Genomic DNA, 22,702 nt, shown 5'->3' on the forward strand with positions numbered 1-22,702 from the left:
ATCACGGTTCATTTACAGTATACCTAGACTCCAATAGTTATGAGTAATAAAAATCCTATTTATTACTTTAGCAATAACAATCAAACCTTTCAAAGTTAAACAGTGACGTGCCCGTGTAGACATGTGAGAAGGTACATTTTCAAAAAAAAAAACACTTTAGGTTTGGTAACACTTTAGTTTAGGGTCCAATTCTCACTATTAACTAGTTGCTTATTAGCATGCATATTACTAGAATATTGGCTGTTTATTAGTACTTATAAAGCACATATGAATGCCTTATTCTGCATGACCATATTCTACATCCCTTAATCCTACCCAATACATAAACTTAACAATTACCTTACTAACTTTTAATAAACAATAATTAGGAGTTTATTGAGGCAAAAGTCATAGGTAATAGATAGTTAATAGTGAAAATTGGACCTTAATCTAAAGTGTGACCCAATGTTTTATAGTCAAATTCCCGGTGAAAAATTACACTACTATCCACCAATCAGAAAAGTCACTGTCAAACAGAAATTGTGCCGAAAGAGCTCAGCACCCAATCCCATAAAAGACTGCGAATGATGCATTTCAGATGGTCTACCTACAATCACTAATTATAGATCATATATTTATACACTACCTTTCAAATATTTGGGGTCAGTAAAATTTTTATATAGAAATTAATACTTTTATTCAGTAAGGATGCATTAAATTGATCAAAACTGACATTAAAATCTATATTTAAAATAAATGCTGTTCTTTTGAGCTTTCCATTCATCACAGAATCCTAAAAAAATATCAAGGTTTCGACAAAAATACTAAGCAGCTCAGTTGTTTTCAACATCGATAATAATAAGAAATGTTTTATCGAATCAGCATATTAGGGTGGTTTCTGAAGGATCATGTGACACTGAGACTGGAGTAACGATGCTGAAAATTCAGCTTTGATCACAGGAATAAGTTATAGTTTAAAACATATTCACATAGAAAACAGCTGTTCTAAATGGCAATACTACAGTTATTACTGTATTTTTAATCAGATAAATGCAGTCTTGGTGAGCAGAAGAGACCTTTCAAAATGAGTAAAACTTTTAAATGGTAGTGTATTCTATAAATATTTAGCATAAAATATATTGTTTTTATATATAATCAATTACTTTAGTTTAAGTTGATGAATGATATAATTTGTAATACTACACGATGAGTACAATCATTTTTTATTTTTTTTATTTCAAGTCTTCAAGTTGAAGTTCAAATGTTGTGATTCTGCTCCAATCTAGTTTGTTGCAGTTTATTATTATTATTTTTTCTATGGAGAAAATGAATAAGAAAAATCCTGCAGGAACCAAGGCTGCTCAGTGTTTACACAGTGAGCAGTCACTGTTGTGCTCCATAGCTATAAATACAGAATACAAATAATGTGAGTATTTTGTTATTGTGTTTAGAGTATGGAAGAGACCCTACGCTGTTACAGTAAAGAAGAAAATCCTGAACTCAACAGACAAATCGAATTCATCATCAAACAGCTTAACTCAGGTAAGAAGATAAAAGCAGGTCACCTCAAAATCGTTCTCCAAAAAACAAGAAAAAAAAAAATCTGTCCTCACCTACACAACACTTTTTTTTTTTTTTTTCTTCCATTGAACACAAAAAGTGCATTTTTAAATAATATCCTGGCCATTGTTTTCAGTATGCTGAAAGTGAATGAGGACAGGGTTATCAGCTTCAAAAAGAATGGAAAGGCACCATAAAAGTATCATAAACTCTGTCTATATGACATGGAATGGAGTGTATGGGTCATTTGGACTACTTTTATGATGCTCTTATGAGTCTATCTGTTGCGTTCCAACAGGTACAATAATGACAAATGACAGACTTTGTTGGGGTCCTATATTTATTCCATTATTTCAGTGATTCTTTTGTCTTCATTTATAATTGTGCCGTACACAGCGGACATTCCCGAACACGAACCTGAGTCGGATGATGAAGAGGATGATGACGACGACGATGATGAGGTAATTCACTTTGATCTTGTCTTCTGAGAAAAATTATTGCTTAACATGACTTTTGATTTCCCATAATCTACATGAAAGGCTATCACTGCTATTTGCATTTTATCAGTATTGGCGGTGTTCATATGATTTATTGCTTGGTCATTTGATCTGTCTGTAATTCTTTACTCTTGTTAACAGGAAGATGTTATGGAGGCAGACCTAGATAAAGAGGAAGTCCTGCAGCCTCAGCCAAAAGAACTCAGTGGAGAGTCTTTACTGACAACAGAGTATCTAGGGGTAAAACCTCACAGTACATTTATATGACGATAGACACCAAATCCAGACAAAGAACTTCACACACAAGTGTATTGTTGGTCAAGAGTCAAGACATTTAAATGATAAATAAAAAGAGCTATTTAAAAGTAAGAGCAACACTTCTTTTTTTGTCATGAATTAAATCCCTCACAAAGGAAACAGCGTTCAATATATCAAAAATCTGAAAGCAGTTACGCATCTTCAATGTCTTGCAAGCAGCAATTCGTAGTTCACTGCTATGACATAAACAAAAGGCCCTGATATATTTCAAGAGTAAATGAAGAATGAACTGGTGCAGCATCATTTTGAACAAAATCAGGCCAGAAGTTCATTTTGGGAGTTTGACCGCTTGCCAAAGCGGACTTTCCAAAAGTTCGCCTTGGCTGGTAAACACCTCTGAACTAACATTGGTTTGTGGAGATGATCCAATTGGTAGGTGTGGCTCTGAGGCTCCGCCTTCTTTGATGTGAAAATCTTCTCTGGTTTATTTCTTCTATTCAGTCCGTTGAGGTCAGACACCCTTGAGTAAAAACATGAACACACTTTATAGTGGAAATTCAAGTTGTAATTCTAGCTGAAAGAGACACCGACATGTTTTTCATGTTTAATACTATAAATCTGCTTGCTTTAAGCAATGTATTGCATAAAGTGTTATATGTGACCCTAGACACAAAAACCAATCAAAAGGGTCAATTTTTTGAAATTGAGATTTATGCATAATCTGAAAGCTGAATAAATACGTTTTCCATTGAATGGTTTGGTATGGTATGACAATATTTGGCCGAAATATAACTATTTAAAAATGTGGAATCGGAAGGTGCAAAAAAAAAAAAAAAAAAAAAAAATCTAAATATTGAGAAAATCGCCTTTAAAGTTGTCCAAATGAAGTCCTAAGCAATGCATATCCATTTAAAAAAATTAATTTGATATATTTACAGTAGGAAATTTACAAAATATCTTCATGGAACATGATCTTTGCTTATATCCTAATGATTTTTGGCATAAAAGAAAAATCGATAATTTTGACCCATACAATATATTGTTGGCTATTGCTACAAATATACCTGTGCGACTTATGACTGGTTTTGTGGTCCAAGGTCACATATAATAAACATGAGGTGACTTAGCTGGAGTGCTGAATTGCAGAGCTGGTACAAACATCCACATCGCTATAATCAGATGCTTTCTTAACTGCTGTTTTCTCACCGCTGTCATTTTTGTTGTGTATTTTGTTATTGAGAGGAAATCGTGCACCACATATTAACACATTCATCTAAACATCACTCTCTAAGATTGTGGATGGCGTCAGAGTGTTTGCTTTGCTAACAGTAAACCACTGGTCGCACATTTCAAACTTGTTTAAACCCCTAGTGAATAACTAAAAAGAACTTTACCATGTGTATATCCGGGCCTTAATGGCTATTGGTTACAAAACCTTCAATATGCCCCACCCTAGCAAATACATCAACACAGGAGTGGTAACAAGTGATCAGAAGGCCCGTTCATACCAAGTCCACACCACAGCTATAACGACAATGGAACGATATAGTTGGAATCGCAAATTTCAAAACCATTTTTTTCCAACAATAATAACAATGACTGCCAATCAGAATCCATATCGCATTAAAGAACTCGAGCGTTTAAAGTGCCAGACAACATAAATGTAGCGCTCACTACAATAAATGGAGCATTATCATCTGATATTTATAGTTATCATTCTTGTTGTGATCTGGCCTTAATCCTGGTATTATCATGCGTCTCGGATGCATCTAAGTTGTAGACTGATATCTCAGCCAGGCAATGTAAATGGCCAGTATTTGTTCCCGTTTTGTCACTTTCAAAATCTATTGATTGGAAGATGTACATTATTCATTGAGAAACTGTGATATTTTGTGATTTATGTTTGAGATATATCAGCTGTATTCTGTCTCTTTGGTGCTTTGTAGATAATGACCAACATGGTGAAGATGAAGAGAAGATCATATCCTCCATCATCTCGCAGCATAGACGAGCCCCTCCAGCGGCCGGTTACGCCCAGTTCTCACAAAAACTCCATGTAAGAACCTCATTCTGAATGCCTGTTCATAACAAGACAAATATATTTGCTGCGATAAACATTAATTTGATTCAACAGATTTTAATGCGTCTGTTCAGACCACCGCAAACATTCACATTCCGTCAATGCAACAAAATGGGTTACTGAGAGTTGTTCTAATTTGTCTTCTGGCCAACTAATAAGATTTACTCTTTTGATCACATGCCCAGAACTGTTGCTGTTACGTAAACGAAATAAACAATACCCGAACAATATTTTGCTAAGACAGTGAATAGCAGAAATGTGTCAGATGTTGTGCATTAACTCTGGTATTTTTCTTTTCTATAAGTGGCACCTAGTACAGTCAGAGAGTGAATTTGGTTTCTATTCAGCCCCTCTGACATTTTTTATGCAGTACACATGTACACAAGTTTGTGACTTTAATGTCGTCTTTGATCAATAAAATTAGTCTACCATTACTTAAAAGCAATTTCACATTGGTTAACACATTGGAATGATATATGATTGTAGATGCACACCATAGCAAGACCCTTAAGGAAACTGTTAAAGGGATAGTTCACCCAAAAATGAAGATATTTGGAAGAATGTCAGTGAGTGCGTTTACATGCACGTTCTTAAGCCGATTATGCTTAATAAGCCAACCACGAACGTGGTCATGTAAACGCGGTAACCCGTTTTCTTTTATCTGAGTAAGGTCATAAACAGCTTAAGCATAAACCGGTCGGAGCAGGTAGTTTTTTGGCTCTTTTCGCCCAGCATGAAAATGCATTAACCTGCTTTCTGTCATGTGCATGTGTGATACGTGACAGAAACGCATCCATAGTGCAGATTTAAACGCATCAAGACCGAGCGATTGTTTTGCAAGAAAAGGAAGAAGGAAATCTATCGCAAATTCAGGCTCTTTCAAGACCCAGAAAATTGAAAAAATTTGTTCTCATCTCTCGTGCAGAAGTAGAAGTGGGGTTAGTAAAAACGCTGCTTCTGTAACTGCATGAGAGAATAATATATGAGCCGTAAGTTTCACGCTGACATGTTGCAAGCTTTATTTAACATCAAAACTGACATAACGTATGGAATACATTAGATACGCAAATTATTATTTTTGATGTCACTACAAGGAAATAAACCAATTTATTAATAAAGTCATGTAAACGTGGTTTACTTGCGTTGTCAGTTAACTGTTTTGCATGTAAACGGGGGAAAACTGGTTATTTTAATAAGCTGATATTTCTTAGTTCTCAGCTTACTAGTGTGCATGTAAATGTGCTTAGTAACCAGAAAAATCTCATCCACCTTGACTGCCATAGTATTTATTTTTATTACTATGATAGTCAATGGGGGGCGAGATCTGTTTGATTTCTGACATTCTTCCAAATATATTAATTTGTCTTCAGCAGAACAAATAAATTCATACAGGTTTGGAGGGTGAGTAAATAATGACAGAATTTTCATTTTTGGGTGAACTATCTCTTTAAGTCATCTTTTTTTCACATTTTACACATATTAACATTTGAATCATTCAGAAATTTCCCTCTCTCTGTCACAAAACTTAGAAATTTTACAAACTCTGAAATTATGTGTTATATTTTAAAGCAAACACATATATTGTTCCTGTGAATGTCGTGTTACTTTAATAAGTACATGTGTACTAGTTTGCTTCCTTGTCGGCACAGTAACCACGAATTGTTTATTTTTTATTTTTCAACTGAAAGTGTTATCATTGGAGGCATCTAATAGTTCAGCTTAATTTGAGATGATTGTACCTCAAACAAAGTGACTCTCGCTTACAGCAGAAGGGCAAGTGTGTCTATATTCATCTCTGGCTTTGTCGTCAGTAAAGAGAAGTCAATAGTTCTGCCCTTAAGTCAAATAATGTTAATATGCAAGCAGGATATACAAGACTCCATCCTCAGTTGGATATATCCTCATTGTTTCTACTGAAGCATATGGATCAGTGATTGGAACAACTACGGACAATTGGTTGCGTGACTGTTAATGTTTTGACCTTGCTGTGTTGAAATGGTATGAATGAAAGAACTCAACATTGTATTTATGCTCTTTAATGGGCAAGAATTTCAGAGCGTGTTTTAAGATAATATACTACCATCTCCAAAGGACGTTTGGGGTAGACCAAGTTAAAGGATTAGTTCACTTTAAAATGAAAATTACCCCATGATTTACTCACCCTCAAGCCATCCTATGTGTATATGACTTTCTTCTTTCAGACGAATACAAACTGAGTTATATTAATAATCACCCTGATGCTTCTAAGATTTATAATGGCAGTGCACGGAAACCACCTGTTTGAAGCTCAAAAAAGTGCATCCATCAATCATAAACATACTCCACATGGATCCGGGGGGTTAATAAAGGCTTTCTGAAACAGTGTTTGTATAAGAAAAAATATCCATATTTAACAAGTTATAAAGTAAAATAACTAGCTTCCACCAGACCGCCTTCCATATTCAATTTACAAAGAAAGTGTAACGCCTCTCGCAGTTCACAACGCTTGCACTACATCCTACACCTTACGTATTCAACTTACAAAAACAAGCGTAATTGACGTGACATGTGGAGTACGATGGATGGATGGATGGACTTTTTTTGAGCTTCAAACAGGTGGTTGTCTTTCACTGCCATTTATAAAGCTTAGGAGCATCAGGGTGATTATTAATATAACTCAGATTGTATTCGTCTGAAAGAAGAAACTCATATACCTAGGATGTCTTGAGGGTGAGTAAATCATGGGGTCATTTTCATTTTAAAGTGAACTAATCCTTTAAGAATGATTTCTGAATGATCATGTGACACTGAGGACTGGAGTATTGATGCTGGAAATTCAGCTTTGAGTACAGGAATAAATTACATTTAAACATTTAACATTTTAAATTGTAATAATATTTCAAAATATTACAGTATTTTTGATCAAATAAATTCAGCCTTGGTAAGCAGAAGAGATTTTAAAATCTTAAAATCAAAAACATTAAAATCTTAATTTTTTCCAAATTTTTGACCGCCGTGTATTTAATTACAGTAGTCAACATTTGAAGTGGATCAAAACCATTCATCACCTTCTTAGGACAACTTTGATTAAGTTTTTTGATCCATTTCAAATGTTGACTACTATATTTTAATTTATTAGCACCAATATATGCAAACAATACATGGTATAAACATATTAACTTACCTATCATTTTTAAATAAAATTTTGGAAGTACGTAAAATTCAAAACGGAGACTTACGTGACAATCATATTGTTGCACAGAACAATAATCAAATTACTGTTAAAAGCACAATATGTAAGATTTTTGGATTAAAATATCCCAAAACCACTAGAACAGTGTTATATATTTTGTTGACTTGTGTAATTATCCCAAATGTTTCCAAGAATGTTTAAATCCAGAGAAATAAGCAATTTTATCCAGGACACGGACCATGTCTGTGCGTCACCTATCAATGACATACCCGCGTTACACCGGTTTTGTAGCAACCATGGAAACTCCAAAGACTCTTTAATATATTATTCCCTGGTTTCACAGACAAGGTTTAAGCTAGTCCCAGAATAAGGGTGTGTTCACACTTGTAGTTCAGTTCGTTTGGGTCATTTGGTCCGGACCAAAAAAGAAAAAAAAAAAGATTTAGTCCTGGTCCGATTAGCATTCACATTGGCAATTTTATCACTGAACCAAAGATACCGAACCTAAAGGCATAAGGGAAACATTCACAACCTGATTGGTCGGATGTTATGACGTATTGCTTTTTTTGAGACGGAACTTACCGAGCATCCAAAACAATGCTGTGTGCTAAGATAAATGCGCTTGTTGTGTGCGTGTAGCCTGGATACGATGCTTGTTTGGTGCGCACCAGGGTTCAGATGGCAGCGTTCACATATGTTCAAATGAACCCCACTAACAGAGCAATCGCACCAGGGTTCGTTTTAATCGAACCAAACATGACAAGTGTGAACTCACCCTTAAATTCATGTTTGAGCTGCTTTAACTGAAAGCAACTTGCACTGACATATCTTAAAATATGTCAGTGCCATTGTTTTGTCTCAAGATGCACACCAGTAATGTTTTTTTCTAGGGCACATTTAAAAGATACTTAAATGCCCTAAATGAACTAAGGCTTAATCCTGGCTTAGTCTAAGCCATGTTTGTGAAACCAGGCCTATGTGTTTTATTAGACAGGTGAGCAACTGTTTGGATACATTAATCAACAGAAAACTAATCAGGTTATATAGCTCAACCTAGTAAGTCTTGTTTAAATCTTGTTTTCTTGATTTACTACGAGTACCATGTTTTAACATGACTAATATCGATCTAGCTTACTGCAGTGCCTCATAGTAGCCAGCGAGCAAACGCAGAGTAGCACTATAACAACTTTAAAAACACAAATGTATCTAATACGTTAAAACAGTGCTGCGTTACCCCACATACACATGACTGGAAGAAGTGGAAGTGGTCATCTGCAGCATAAAAAAAGCTCCATTGCTCACGAGTCATGTGTCACGCTTGTCTCTCATTAGCAATCGCAAATTTTCACAATGTCGGAATTAGATTTTATCTACTCACACTGGCATGTTGGACATGTTAATATTTATTTGTACATGTGGGTATGTGTCGTTGCCTATTCAGATCTGGTGGCGATGGAGTCTACCCCGTTACCCGACTGAGAAGTGAAGATAGCCCCGCCCATTCTCACTTTAGTTCCCGCCCACCTACTCGCACCGGCAGTCGGCCCAGCACTGCTGAATCCATCCACCAAACACTGGGTACGTGTGCCGTCGACTGACAAATATTTACATATGTATCCCAGCAATTTTTCTCATTGATTTACTTTTTTCATTCACCTCAAAGTTGAGCTTTTTGTAATGTCTTTTTTATCTTTTCTATTCTCTGAATAAAAAAAATCTTTTTTATTCTCCGAAAAATAAAAATGTTACTGTTTTGTAACCTTTCAGAAGGATGAGATCACAGTTCCATATATAATAAATATTCAACGTTTCTCTGAAATGATTTAATTTCCGAGGCCCTTAGTCTGGACTGTGCCTTCATGGACCTCTCGCTTGCGTTCCAAATGCACAGCCTAATGGAATCACTTTGATGTGGCTTTCAGTGGCTGCAGGCGAGGGTTTGTCTCAGAACACTATCATCTAAACACGATATTAGGCAAAACCAGATATGCTTCATTCGTGCATGTGCTGTCATTTTTGAATGGTTCCCTCTGAAACATATGTAGGAGTGTAAATGTAGGTAGAAAATTTAGTTTATTCACCTCAAGAGGTGTTTATTATTATTATTTTATTTGTTTCAGTATTGTATTTGTATATTTATATATTTGTTTGTATCAGGTTTGCAATTTTATTTTATTTTTTTTAACCCTGTTCCCTGTTTGGACAGTCTAAATAAAGTTTAAGTCCTTGATTTGGGTGATTATAATTGTTAATGAAAAAAAAAATAAAAAAAAAAAAAATAAATAATATAAAAATATATATATATATATATATATATATATATATATATATATATATATATATATTTTTTTTTTTTTTTTTTTTTTCATTAACAATTATATATATATAAAATATATATATAATATATAAATATATATAAACAATATATATAAAAAGTAAATGATTCATAATAATAATAATAAGAAGAAGAACATTAAAAAAAATGTATTTATAATTTTAAAAAAATAGTACAAATGCTCAAACTAGTAACAGAGTAGCAGATTTAACATTAATTATGATGTCAATTTAGCCTTAATTAAAATATAAATTGCACTAGCTAGTTTTGAACCAAGTTTTAGTTGGTAGTTGTTGATAAATTTGTAATTAAAATAATTTAAAGACAATTGATCATTTTGATAACTTTAGTAACAGGATTGAGTATTTGATCTTTGATCAGTATAAAAACAGGGCTGAAAACAGAGTGTTTCATAGTTTTTATTACTTTGGTAATGGTTGAATGTTTGGTCACTTATAACTTATCACTTATCGTAGTCATTTTAATAACTTTGGTAACAGGGTTGAATTAACTGTTTAAATAACTTTTGTAACAGGGTTGAATGTTTAATAACTTTGAAAACAGGGTTGATGAACAAACATTCATCCCTGTTACCAAAGTTTTATCATTGTAACTTTGGTAACTTTGGTTGAATGCTTGAACTTTGCAATTGTGGCCAATATATGGGATTTGTTCCTTGCTTTTAAAAAAGTCCTCTGATGTCAATTTGTACCTTATTTGTGGAAAGCACCATAAAATGTATGGTTCTGGTTCTATAATCTGATTGGATGAGCCATGTTCAAAGCTTTTTGCAGCTATAAACACCAAAAATACCATACGGTTATATAAAAAGATACATAAAATCAGCTTCTCATTGTTTCTATGATAACCCCATCTCTTAGTTTCCTGTCATGGCACTTTTTTTTAGCATTTGTCTTAGCAGCAGTTATATTATGTCATCAAAATTATGGGACACCTGTTTCATTTATTTCTCACTGACTTTCTCTGCTAGCAATTATTCCTATTCAATTTTCTTATGAACAGGAACCATATAGCACATCTCTCCTAGACCACTTTGCATTTCCTTGTGAAAGTGAACAGCTCTCAAGTCCTTCACTGTGGCACGTGTGTGTTAATGATGTCAGCCGCATGTGAGGTGTGTGTGTGACATCTTCTAGTGTTTCTCCAATCAGCCACCGATTCAGAATGCTGGCGTTCCTCTGTGGAATCGGGGCTCACGGGGTCCCCGGAAAGACGTGTGCCTCCGCCAGGCCAGAATAACACCAATGGCCAATCATACAGGTGAGTTTGCTGCCCATTCAGTATATTATTAGACCAACATTACCCATCTTGGGACTTTCCACAACAGTTATACATTAACAAGACGTTTAGGGATCCGGGTGTGACATTCCATGCTCGCTGTGGCATGGCATATCTAAAATGTAAAGGTCCACAGGATCCAGTGTTATCAAGCATGTCACAGGCTGTAACTCAGCTCTGGAAGGCAGCGAGCTAGAGAGAGACCTAAGGAATTTGGGGTGGGAGTGAGGCATCGAACCTTGAGTCTGCATTGCCACAGGACAGACTTTGTCTTGAGAATCCAACAACTGCTAAACAAAGGGCTTATTCAGGTACCTTCCTTCCCAAATCCCTGTCCTAACTGAGTTCTGGAGACCTGTGTATGTAATGACCCTTTGAACACACGTGCACCACATTCTCTTGTAAAAAGCTATACATCCAACATCCAGCATTCTAAGAATGCACTGCAGTTTTGTCCTCTGCCGCTTTAAATGCTCAGGCTCTGAAAGCAGGATGGATTCTGATTGGCTGTCAATGTTTTTATCGTTCATCAGCTGGAAAAAAAAAAAAAAAGTTCCGAAAGTGATTCCAACAATATCGTTTCTCTTATAGTTGTGGTGTGAAAATTTAGAAAGAATTTAGAAAGAGTTTTAGAACTACAGTAGTGTGAAAAAGTGCTTGCCCCCTTCCTAATTTTTTATTTTTTTGCATGTTTGTCACACTTTAATGTTTCAGATCATCAAACAAATTTAAATATGAATCAAAGATAACACAAGTAAACACAACATGCAGTTTTTAAATGAAAGTTTTTATTATGAAGGGAAAACAAAATCCAAACCCACATGGCCCTGTGTGAAAAAGTGCTTGTCTCCTAAACCTAATAACTGGTTGGGCCACCCTTAGCAGCAACAACTGCAATCAAGCATTTGCGATAATTTGCAATGAGTCTGTTAGAGCGCTGTGGAGGAATTTTGTCCCACTCATCTTTGCAGGATTGTTGTAATTCAGTCACATTGGAGGGTTTTCATCCTATAGCATCGTATAGAAAGCTACAAATAATAGATTTTGTGAAAAGATGAAAAGAATCAACAAATGATCAGTTAAAGTTGGTGTTTACACTCAGTGGGTTGTTGAAGCAAATTTTCACTATTGGAAATAGTTTAACTTGTTTAAATTGTCATGAACATTTAGCTTTATGCTAAGCTAAAATGCTATTTCTGTATTTTGAACGAAACCTTCTTATACAAAAGAAAAGATCTCTTAAAAAGCATATTCTTGCTAGGAAGTTTTGTCTTGTTTTACAGTAAAAATCCCTCAGCTAGATACATTTGATTGAGAAGCAAATGCAAATAGATTCAAATGAGTCTGCTAGTCACTCTGAGCAGCACTGGACAAAGGCAAATTGTAAATGTAAACTTAGTGGTATCTCTTTCATTGTCTTCTATCTAGTGGCCACACCGTGGGCTTTGCAAGCCGGCCAAAGATTCCTCGCACCCCTGATAGTGACGCAGGCAGTGCTGGCAGGTCTCGTCTGCCCCCGCTGGCCCCCCAGTTCTCCAACAGCGAGCCCCAGCAGAGCGGCAGCAGGCCCGGTTCGGTAGGGGGCTCCAGTGGGCGGCCCAGCCAACAGAGTAAGTCATTCACTCAACTTTCCCAACAAAACCGATACTCTCAAAATGGTCTCTCAAACAAAACTTGTGTGTATTTATCTTATCTATAGGATCAGACATCAATCCCACCCATGTTTGAAAACTATCCCTGCGAATCCCTTTTAATGTAAATCTGATGGGTGCTTGAAATTTTGTGTGTGTGCAGTACAAGTACACACACCCTTATTATATACTTTTACTCTCATGTTTACCATATGCTGTGTATCATCATTGTGAGCTCTTAATGTATAGCAAATACACCAATGACAGGCCATTCCTTACAGTGATTTTACTATGGTCAAAGAGTGTTGTTAACAGTTCCGGTTCAGATTACTCTGTAATTCCTTAACAGGTGCATTAACTGTTTTCCTTAATTCCTTAGTGCATTAACGATTCCTTTAGTACTTTTGAGAACTAACTAGGGAAAAAAATGCATATGAGAAATGATTCGTTAATTAATTTAAAGGTTTTTACACAAACTTTTTAATTACATTTAATGACTTAAGTTTTTAATTAATTTTTAATTAACTGTATTTTTAGATGCTAAATAAATGCAATACAGTAACTGGCCTTAACAATATATAAATGATTAATACTTAAAACAAGCTAAACATATATATATTTTTTAAATGTGGTAACATATTTCATTAATTTAATTTTATAAAATACAAACCCGATTCCAAAAAATTTGGGACACTGTACAAATTGTGAATAAAAAAGGAATGCAATAATTTACAAATCTCATAAACTTATATTTTATTCACAATAGAATATAGATAACATATCAAATGTTGAAAGTGAGACATTTTGAAATGTCATGCCAAATATTGGCTCATTTTGGATTTCATGAGAGCTACACATTCCAAAAAAGTTGGGACAGGTAGCAATAAGAGGCCAGAAAAGTTAAATGTACATATAAGGAACAGCTGGAGGACCAATTTGCAACTTATTAGGTCAATTGGCAGCATCACTGGGGATCATGGACATCATCATCTACAGTGCATAATATCATCCAAAGATTCAGAGAATCTGGAACAATCTCTGTGCGTAAGGGTAAAGGCCAGAAAACCATACTGGATGCCCGTGATCTTCGGGCCCTTAGACGGCACAGCATTACATACAGGAATGCTACTGTAATGGAAATCACAACATGGGCTCAGGAATACTTCCAGAAAACATTTTTGGAAAACTGGGACGCCATGTCATCCGGACTAAAGAGGACAAGGACAACCCAAGTTGTTATCAGCGCTCAGTTCAGAAGCCTGCATCTCTGATGGTATGGGGTTGCATGAGTGCGTGTGGCATGGGCAGCTTACACATCTGGAAAGGCACCATCAATGCTGAAAATATATCTAAGTTCTAGAACAACATATGCTCCCATCCAGACATCATCTCTTTCAGGGAAGACCTTGCATTTTCCAACATGACAATGCCAGACCACATACTGCATCAATTACAACATCATGGCTGCGTAGAAGAAGGATCCGGGTACTGAAATGGCCAGCCTGCAGTCCAGATCTTTCACCCATAGAAAACATTTGCACACCATAAAGAGGAAGATGCGACAAAGAAGACCTAAGACAGGTGAGCAACTAGAAGCCTGTATTAGACAAGAATGGGACAACATTCCTATTCCTAAACTTGAGCAACTTGTCTCCTCAGTCCCCAGACATTTGCAGACTGTTATAAAAAGAAGAGGGGATGCCACACAGTGGTAAACATGGCCTTGTCCCAACTTTTTTGAGATGTGTTGATGCCATGAAATTTAAAATCAACTTATTTTTCCCTTAAAATGATACATTTTAAACATTTGATATGTCATCTATGTTGTATTCTGAATAAAAAAATGAAATTTGTAACTTCCACATCATTGCATTCTGTTTTTATTCATAATTTGTACAGTGTCCCAACTTTTTTGGAATCGGGTATGTATTTTTTTAATATTTTTGTATTTGTATTTTTTTGTATTATTTTAATACTAATTAATTATTTTGTTTTGTAATTCTATTTTTTTAGTTAATTTTGTGGTACACAAAGTTTACACAAAATTCACTTAAAAATGTACAAACAGAAAATATGCACTCTGAAGTTCCTCTTTGTCTGATAGCCAAACCTCTTTTTTTTAGGTATTGTTTGTTTCTCATTCTGTTCTTCATAAACATGTTTCTCCATGTACTTGATCCCCATAGAAATCACATTTAAACAATGAAAGGAACAAGTTTAACAGAAATCTTGTAGTTTAGGTTAACCGGTTTTCCCAGAGTGTTTGATTTCAGCTTAGGTTACGGAAGTTGTTTAACCATTTAAGCTCAGTTTTTTACTTGAAGTGATGAATTAAAGTAAAATCATGAACAGCAAATAATAGAGTGAAATGCAGATTTTAAGTAAAGTTAATGAAGATTATATTAGAAAAAAAGAGAGATTACTATGAAATGTAAATATGGAGATATTGAACTTGAGATAAGGGAACACTTTAACGTGTCTTTATTTGTTTACTCTCTCATTCAGTCGTTTGTTCTTGTTTTTATTGGAACAGATGTCAAGCAGTATGAACAACAGCTGCAGAACAGCTGAGTGTTTAATGACGTCAAAGGATAGTGTGTCTTGGAGACTGACAAAGACATCTTTATATGTGCATTAATGTTTATTTTAATTAGCTGATGAAAGTGAACGGTTCTTGGTTTAGCAAGATATTCTTAGTAACATAAGTACTAAGTATAAGTAACATAAATACATTAACACTTTTATCTAGTGACTTGCAATTTGGAAACATAAATGTGTCTTCCTCCTGAAGTAAATGTACTAAATCTCAAAGCCTTCTTGGCCATGGCTATGTGGTTGCTAGGTCATTCTGGGTGATTGATAGAGTGTTCTGGGTGGTTGCTACCGTTCGTAACCGAGCACGTTCCCTTTCGATACTTCACTTGTACTGCGTATGGGGAACGAATTCAACCGCACCATGCCACGGCAGGGAACGACTGTACTTATCTTGGGTGCCTAGGGGCCCAGTGGATAAGTGAGAGGGCCAAGGGCCGTCGAACCCTAGTTACACTGGTAGAGGGAGACACTCCCTAACAGTGGCATGATGACGGAGCTTCACAGAGGCCATCGTATCATACAGAGAGGACCCGAGCATGAAAGGTCGGGATGTCCAAATTATAGAATTTGACAAAAGTGGATGGCGAGGACCAGCCGGCCGCCTCGCAGATTTCTTTGAGAGAGACACCACTAGACAAGGCCCACGAAGAGGCCATCCCTCTAGTGGAATGTGCTCTTACTCCTATGGGGCAGTTAAGGCCCATAGAGGAGTAACAGAGCTATTGCGTCGACTATCCAACGCGAGAGACGTTGCTTTGAGACCGGAGACCCTTTGATGCGGCCGCTAAAGCAGACAAAGAGTTGGTCAGATTGCCGGAATGGCTTTGACCGCTCAATGTAGGTCCTCAATGCCCCCTCAGCCCTCATGCGGACTGAGTCGAAAACTGCACCCAGGAAAGTGATGCGTTGGCTGGGGAGCAGTGAGCTCTTGGCAAAATTGACCCTGAGTCCTAGGCACTGTAAGTGGCTGAGGAGCAGGGATCTGTGATGTTCTAGCTTGGTTCGAGATTGGGCCAATATGAGCCAATCGTCGAGATAATTAAAAAACTGGATTCCCATCTGTCTCAGAGGGGAAAGCGCCGCGTTCATGCACTTCGTAAATGTGCAAGGAGCTAGGGACAGCCCAAAGGGAAGGACCGTGTATTGATAAGCCACTCCCTCGAAGGCGAATCTCAAGATCGCCTGTGATGGGGGGCTATCTGGATGTGAAAGTAAGCATCTTTCAGATCCAGCAAGAAGAACCAGTCCTCGGTACAAATCTGGGCAAGGATCTGCTTCAACGTTAACAATCTGAACTTCCGTCTCATGAGGGAGCGGTTCAGATGTCTGAGGTCTAAATGGGTCTGAGACCGGCATCTTTCTTGGGGACGAGGAAGTAATGGCTGAAAACCCGATTCGCTCTCTGAAAGGGGAACAATTTCTATGGCTGCTTTCCTTAAGAGTCATCACTTCGGTGCGGAGGACATGAGCAGCATCCGGATTTACTGAAGTGGGAACCACACCGTGGAAGAGCGGGGGTCTTCGGGCGAACTGCAGTGAGTAGCCGTGATTTATAATCCCCAAGACCCACTTTGACGGCGTCCAGCGGTGGCATTCGCTCATAGCCCTTCTCTTAAGAGCCGTCCACTGAAGTGAGAGCTGCAGGTGAAGAAGTGCGTAGGCGGGCCGAGTAGGACTTTGTCAGCTCGTCGTGTACTTCAGGAAAGAAGAGAGTGAAGCGCTGGCGGGGGGTCTGACGACGTCCCGGCAGATACCACTCGTCCAGCCTGCTGCGCGTCGGCTCTTCTGGCGGAGCCCACTCGAGGTCGAGTTCCTCAACGGCCTTGGAGAGGACACGGAAAAGCTTGGCGTCCATCCCTGGCCTAGCGTCGATGGGCTCCAGAGACGGCAGGTGGGCGGGGTCTTCAGAGTCGCCGGCCCATTCCTCCGTTTCAGATGCCGCGAGAGACATGGAGTCATTAAGCGGCTCGTCCTCTGATCCGCCAAAAGAGACGAGGTCGCTCGCTTCAGCCGAGGGACGCTGCTCTGGGCGGGAAAACAGGATGGGGGACGGCTCTCTCATTGGAGAGGGAGAGGCACGCGGGCGCTGGGCTGGCGTAAGCTCTCCCAAGTCCGGGCGCTGGACCCCTCTACCCTGCTGTCTCTTCCTAGCCGGGAGGAAGAAAACAGGAGGGCGCGAGGGGTGGGACCGCTTTCACTGAAGAAAGCGATCCGCGAGCGCAAAGAGGCAAGACTCATGCACTAGCAGTGCGGGCATGAAGTCTCGGTGAGCGCCACCTCTGCATGGGGCTTACCCAGGCAGGTGACGCACTCACCGTGGTCATCATCATCCTGCAGAGGGGCTCTGCAGGTGCACAACTGTGGCGCGGCATTTGTAACAACGCCGTCGCCGTGAAAACAGCGTTTCTGGGGCTCTTTTAGAGCGGTGAGAACCGCTGGAAATGCTCTTTCAGCAGCGGCGTGAAAACCGCGGAAATATGCTGCTTTTAGAATCGCCGGATGGCGGCAGGAGACTCACTGAGAGGCGGCCGGAAGCGGGAAGCGGGCGGCTCGAGAGCGGCAGTCTGCGAGGGTGCCGGCGCTGCTGCAGTCGGCAGTCTCAGCTGGTCCTCTGCAGTGCCTCTTAGACAGCGGAGAGAGCTCGTTCCAAGCGGCAAAGGCGTTCAGCAGGATTCCAGCGAAGAGAAGTTATCGCTGAAGGAGAGAGATCTGAAATCCTATGGCGAAATGCCCGCTTATATAGCCATAAGCCCTGCCCGTTTTGGCGGGCTTTTTGGCACGCTGCATCGCCATAGGCTCGCGCAGCTTCACCGCACCGCCATTGGTTCAAAAATTTTCATGATTGAACCAATGGACGTGCAGTTACACTGCACTATTGAAAAAGGCTTCAGCACGGAGGAAAAAGGAGCTTTTCCCCATACGCAGTACGAGTGAAGTATCAAAAGGGAACTGGGTGATTGATAGTGTGTTCTGGGTGGTTGCTAGGTGTTTGGGTTGTTGGTATGTGGTTTCTAGGGCATTCTGTGTGATTAATAGTATGTTTTTAGGTGTTTTGTTTGGCCGTTTGGTGTGTCCGGTGTGGTTGCTTAGGTGTTCTGGGTTATTGCTAGGACATTCAGGCATCCAAAATAGAATACTTCTCTACTATATAGTAGGCGAAAAACGGTATGCGAACAGAGTAGTATGTCTGAATTCATAGTATTCGAAAAACAGTAGGCAAAAAGTACCCAGATGACTTTACTACTTCCGGTGAGATTCTGAAGTGTGCATACAATGGACACTTTACTATCCCATGAGGCCACAGGAGAGAATTTGTGAATGGAGTTGAAGGGACGTAACTGACGCCGGTAGGTCATGTGACAGTAACAACATGGTGAATGTAGTACGTCTGAATTCATTCATACTACACACATTCATAATATGTAAACATACTTTTTCAGCGGTCGTGAAGTAAATTTAAATTCAAATATAGTACCTACTCAGTACGCAATTTTGGACACAGCTATGGTGTTCTGGGTTGTTGCTAGGACATTCAGGATTAGTAAAAGAGTGTCTGGGTGGTTGCTAGGGTGTTCAAGTTGTTATGGCATTCTGAATGATTGGATGCTCTGGGTTGTTGCTAGAGTGTTTTGAGTGATTGCTAAGGTGTTTGCTATAGTAGAATGTGTTTATATAATAGAATGTGTTTGCTACAGCATTCTGGGTAAGGATTGATATGGTGTTATGGGTGGTTGCTATGGTGTTGCTAAGGTGTTCTGGCTTATTGCTAGATGTTTACAAGGTTATTAGTTGGTCGCTAAATTGTTGTGGGTAGTTGCCAGGACATTGTTGTGTGGTTGCTAAGGTTTTCTGAGTTGTTTTTGTTAAATGAACCAGTTACGCATAGCTTTAGGTTACGCGCAAGTTACTGCTGAATTAACTTAATGAAAAAGTCATCCTGTCTTGACATTATAGTGTCATAATTTACTCTATTACTGTAAATGCATGGATTATTTCTGTATAAAGTTTTTTTTTAAGGTGTCCTTGTTAAAGTGTAACTATACTGTACATTTAATTACTGAGTAACATTAATTAACAACATGTACTTACTGTATAATTAGGAATAGGGTTTGGTTTAGGGTTAGTTGCATGCAATGATGCTTAATTTACTGTTATTACTAGAGTAAGTACATGTAACGTGTAACAAAGGCACTGTAAAACTGTTACCAGTTACGGACACTATTGTGATCAGACAATGAAACCAGGATTTTCATTAATTCACTGATTTATTTGATCACATTTACTTCATATATTTTCTTAGTTTTTCTCTTCTTTCATTCTATTCCTGTCCTTTCACTATTTCTTTCCAACTGTTTCTAATACATACTTTTTTTTTCTTCTTCTTCTTTTTTTTTTTTTAATCAGGCCATATCAAACATCTTATATCCATTCCACTGTGAGGTCTGTCTTTCAGAAATGAAATGAAATTAGACTTGCCCATATTGTATTTGGTGGCAACTCCTTCCTGCCTGTTGCATTACTGGAAAATCAGTTATCCTCTATAATGCACACATGGTCAAAGCTCCACATTATGTTTACTTTCTGTTAAGTGCTCCATCTTGTTATCTCACTGATCGTAATATTGCAAATAGGAAAATGTGATCTGTGTGTGTGTTCTGACCACAATCTGAACAGTTAAGACCACAGGAAATGTGGCTATTGAACTAAGAATACACCATTAGCCAATGTGAGATCAGTGGGTTAAAGGGATAGTTCACCCAGAAATGAAAATTATGTCATCATTCACTCGCCCTCAGGTTGTTCCAAAATTGTATAAATTTATTTGTTCTGTTGAACACAAATGAATATATTTTGAAGAATGTGGTTTACTGAACAGTTCTGGGGCACCATTGACTTCCATAGTATTTTTTATTTTTTTCCCTACTATGGAAGTCAATGGTGCCCCAAAGCGGCCTGGTTACAAACTTCCTTCCAAATATCTTCCTTTGTGTACAGCAGAGCAAAGAAACTTATACAGGTTTGGAACAACTTGATGACGAATGAATGATGACAGAATTTTCATTTTTGGGTGAACTATCCCTTTAAAGGTGAACATTTTGTCTTAAAATTAGGGCTTTTTAAATCAAATTAATTACATGAAATGCCAAGGAATTAATTGCAGTAGGTCACATGTATCGGTCACGGTGATTTTGCCAAGTAAGTCATGTTCCTGGATCAACATATTTTGTTGACCCTGGAACAACATTCCAGTCTGAAAATTTAGTCTTAACCCTATTCCTACCCCTAAACCTAATCCTACCCATAAATTATCCCTAAAATCAGAGGGGAAAGATAGGTGAATAACATTGATGTAGAAGCACCTAACCCTGGTTGCAAGCCTAAACTTGACATAAACTGTGAACTTGTCCCTCAAATTTGATTGGTTGATTGGATTGTTGTTCCAGGATCAACAAAATATGTTGATCCAGGAACATGTCTTACTTGACAAAATCACGGTGACCCCACAGGTATCAATATTTATTAAGAAAAGCCCCCAGATAAAAAATAATTCAAAGACATTGCATTGATGTAGCATTCAATAGCATTCATTAGACAATAAAATAAACTTCAAAATAGTTTAACTTCAGGAGGGGAAAAAATGTTTTTCTTTCTGTCTTGAAGTAGTGCTTCAAGCTTTCATTGTTTCATCAAATTTTTACTACCTATGTTTATGTAAGGGTCAAAATGCATGTGACATTTGTAGTACTTTTTTTAGTACTTGTTGAATTTATAATGATTTAAATAAATTGAAAATAAGGAGAATTTTTGGTTAAATATTTTCACAATTTAAAAAATACCTAAACAATTTTTCTTTATGGAAAATGTAATTTCTTATTTGTTATTTTTACTTTTTGATATTTCTTATGCATGTTGTACTATGATACTTGATACTATGCGCCTGATACTATGCTTTTGTGCATGTGCCATAGTATGAAAGAATCGTATTATGTATCTGACATTTGAACTGTCTGAAATATGATGATGATTTATCTCTTCATAGGTCTGTCTAGGGGTTTATCTAGAAATTTAATCATCTTTTACAGTAGTGTCTGACTAATTATGTTCTTATTCTTATGATCTGAAATAATATGATTTAAAGGGATAACAAATTACAAATTAATGCATTATCCACAAATTAAAGTGACTAAACCAGTTCTAAACACACGTTTATTATATTCCACACCACCTTTTCACCTTCCAGGCAGCCAGTCAAATAGAAAGTGAAAAAGGGAAGCTTTCAGCAGCAGAAGCCTATCGCCAGAGGAGCATCCAGCTTCCTGTAACAGCATCCAATTTTCTTATCAGGCTGTGGGCCTGTGAAACAAAGCTGAGGATTGTGGCTCCTGAGGGCCTTTCAGCCCCTGCCACAGAGTGCACCTGTAACACAACACACTTCAGCAATCATCAAAACAAGTACTTTCATTATCCTGCAACCTTCCAAACGCCTGGTGCTCGACTCCGGCTTTGTTACTCTTGAACCTCGACCACCCTCACTCAGAGGAAGCAGATGTATTTAAAAACATAGAAAAATGAAGGTGTTTTCAGTCCTTGTTAATTGTTTTCGCTGTATCGCATATGTGATTAGATTTTGTTTTATTATTGCAGCTTTGTATGTCACCCTGTTTCAGCTAGCCTGGAGAGTCATAGTGTCATATTCGTTTGTAGTTTGTTTTGCATGATTGTGCTGTATAAAATAGACTTGATGGAGGAAACTAACACAGGTAACTTTGAACTACTGGATTGATGTTTGGATCTGTATTTGGCTATTTTAAATTTTGCTTTGTGTGTTAAAATGTTTTGAAGTTAGTGTGAATATTTTTGCACATTAAATATAATAACTTTTATATAAAAATGTGCTGTTGTCTCATATTACATAGTGTGTGTGTGTGTATTCAGCTGCTCGTTAACACAAATATCTAATCAGCCAATCCCTCGATGCATTTAGGCATGCAGAAATTGTCAATATTATCGGAAGAAAGGTGATTTAAAGGGATAGTTCACCAAAAAATGAAAATTATCACATGATTTACTCACCATCAAGCCATCCTAGGTGTATATGATAATCTTCTTTCAGACGAACACAATTTAAAAATATCCTTAGTCCTCCAAGGTTTATAATGGTTGTGAAAGGGGGGCTGTGTTTTGAAGCCAAAAATAATGCATCCATCCATAAAAAAGTAATCCATATGACTCCAGGGGATTAATAGAGGTTTTATGAAGTGAACTGATGCATTTTTGTTAGAAAAATGTCCATAT

General features: G+C 37.6%; 1 protein-coding gene across 3 annotated transcripts in view; it reads left to right on the forward strand.

Annotated features, from left to right (window-relative positions):
• The window catches only part of LOC125254714 (lisH domain-containing protein ARMC9), a 41,584-nt gene extending 19,286 nt beyond the window's left edge, over positions 1 to 22,298 (forward strand). For 2 of the 3 annotated variants that reach the window (XM_048169475.1, XM_048169485.1), the window contains 8 exons: positions 1,431 to 1,521; positions 1,936 to 2,000; positions 2,178 to 2,276; positions 4,241 to 4,350; positions 8,988 to 9,124; positions 11,054 to 11,162; positions 12,609 to 12,790; positions 21,648 to 22,298. In XM_048169475.1, coding sequence (XP_048025432.1) covers positions 1,431 to 1,521; positions 1,936 to 2,000; positions 2,178 to 2,276; positions 4,241 to 4,350; positions 8,988 to 9,124; positions 11,054 to 11,162; positions 12,609 to 12,790; positions 21,648 to 21,670 — 816 coding nt within the window. In that variant the 3' untranslated portion in view covers positions 21,671 to 22,298. Of the gene's footprint in view, positions 1 to 1,430; positions 1,522 to 1,935; positions 2,001 to 2,177; positions 2,277 to 4,240; positions 4,351 to 8,987; positions 9,125 to 11,053; positions 11,163 to 11,316; positions 11,657 to 12,608; positions 12,791 to 21,647 lie in introns of those variants that run through there. The other variant, XM_048169493.1, reaches the window with a different exon arrangement.
• Positions 22,299 to 22,702: the final 404 nt, after the last annotated feature.

The sequence above is a fragment of the Megalobrama amblycephala genome, linkage group LG2 (genome assembly GCF_018812025.1).
Source record: "Megalobrama amblycephala isolate DHTTF-2021 linkage group LG2, ASM1881202v1, whole genome shotgun sequence".
NCBI lineage: Eukaryota > Metazoa > Chordata > Actinopteri > Cypriniformes > Xenocyprididae > Megalobrama > Megalobrama amblycephala.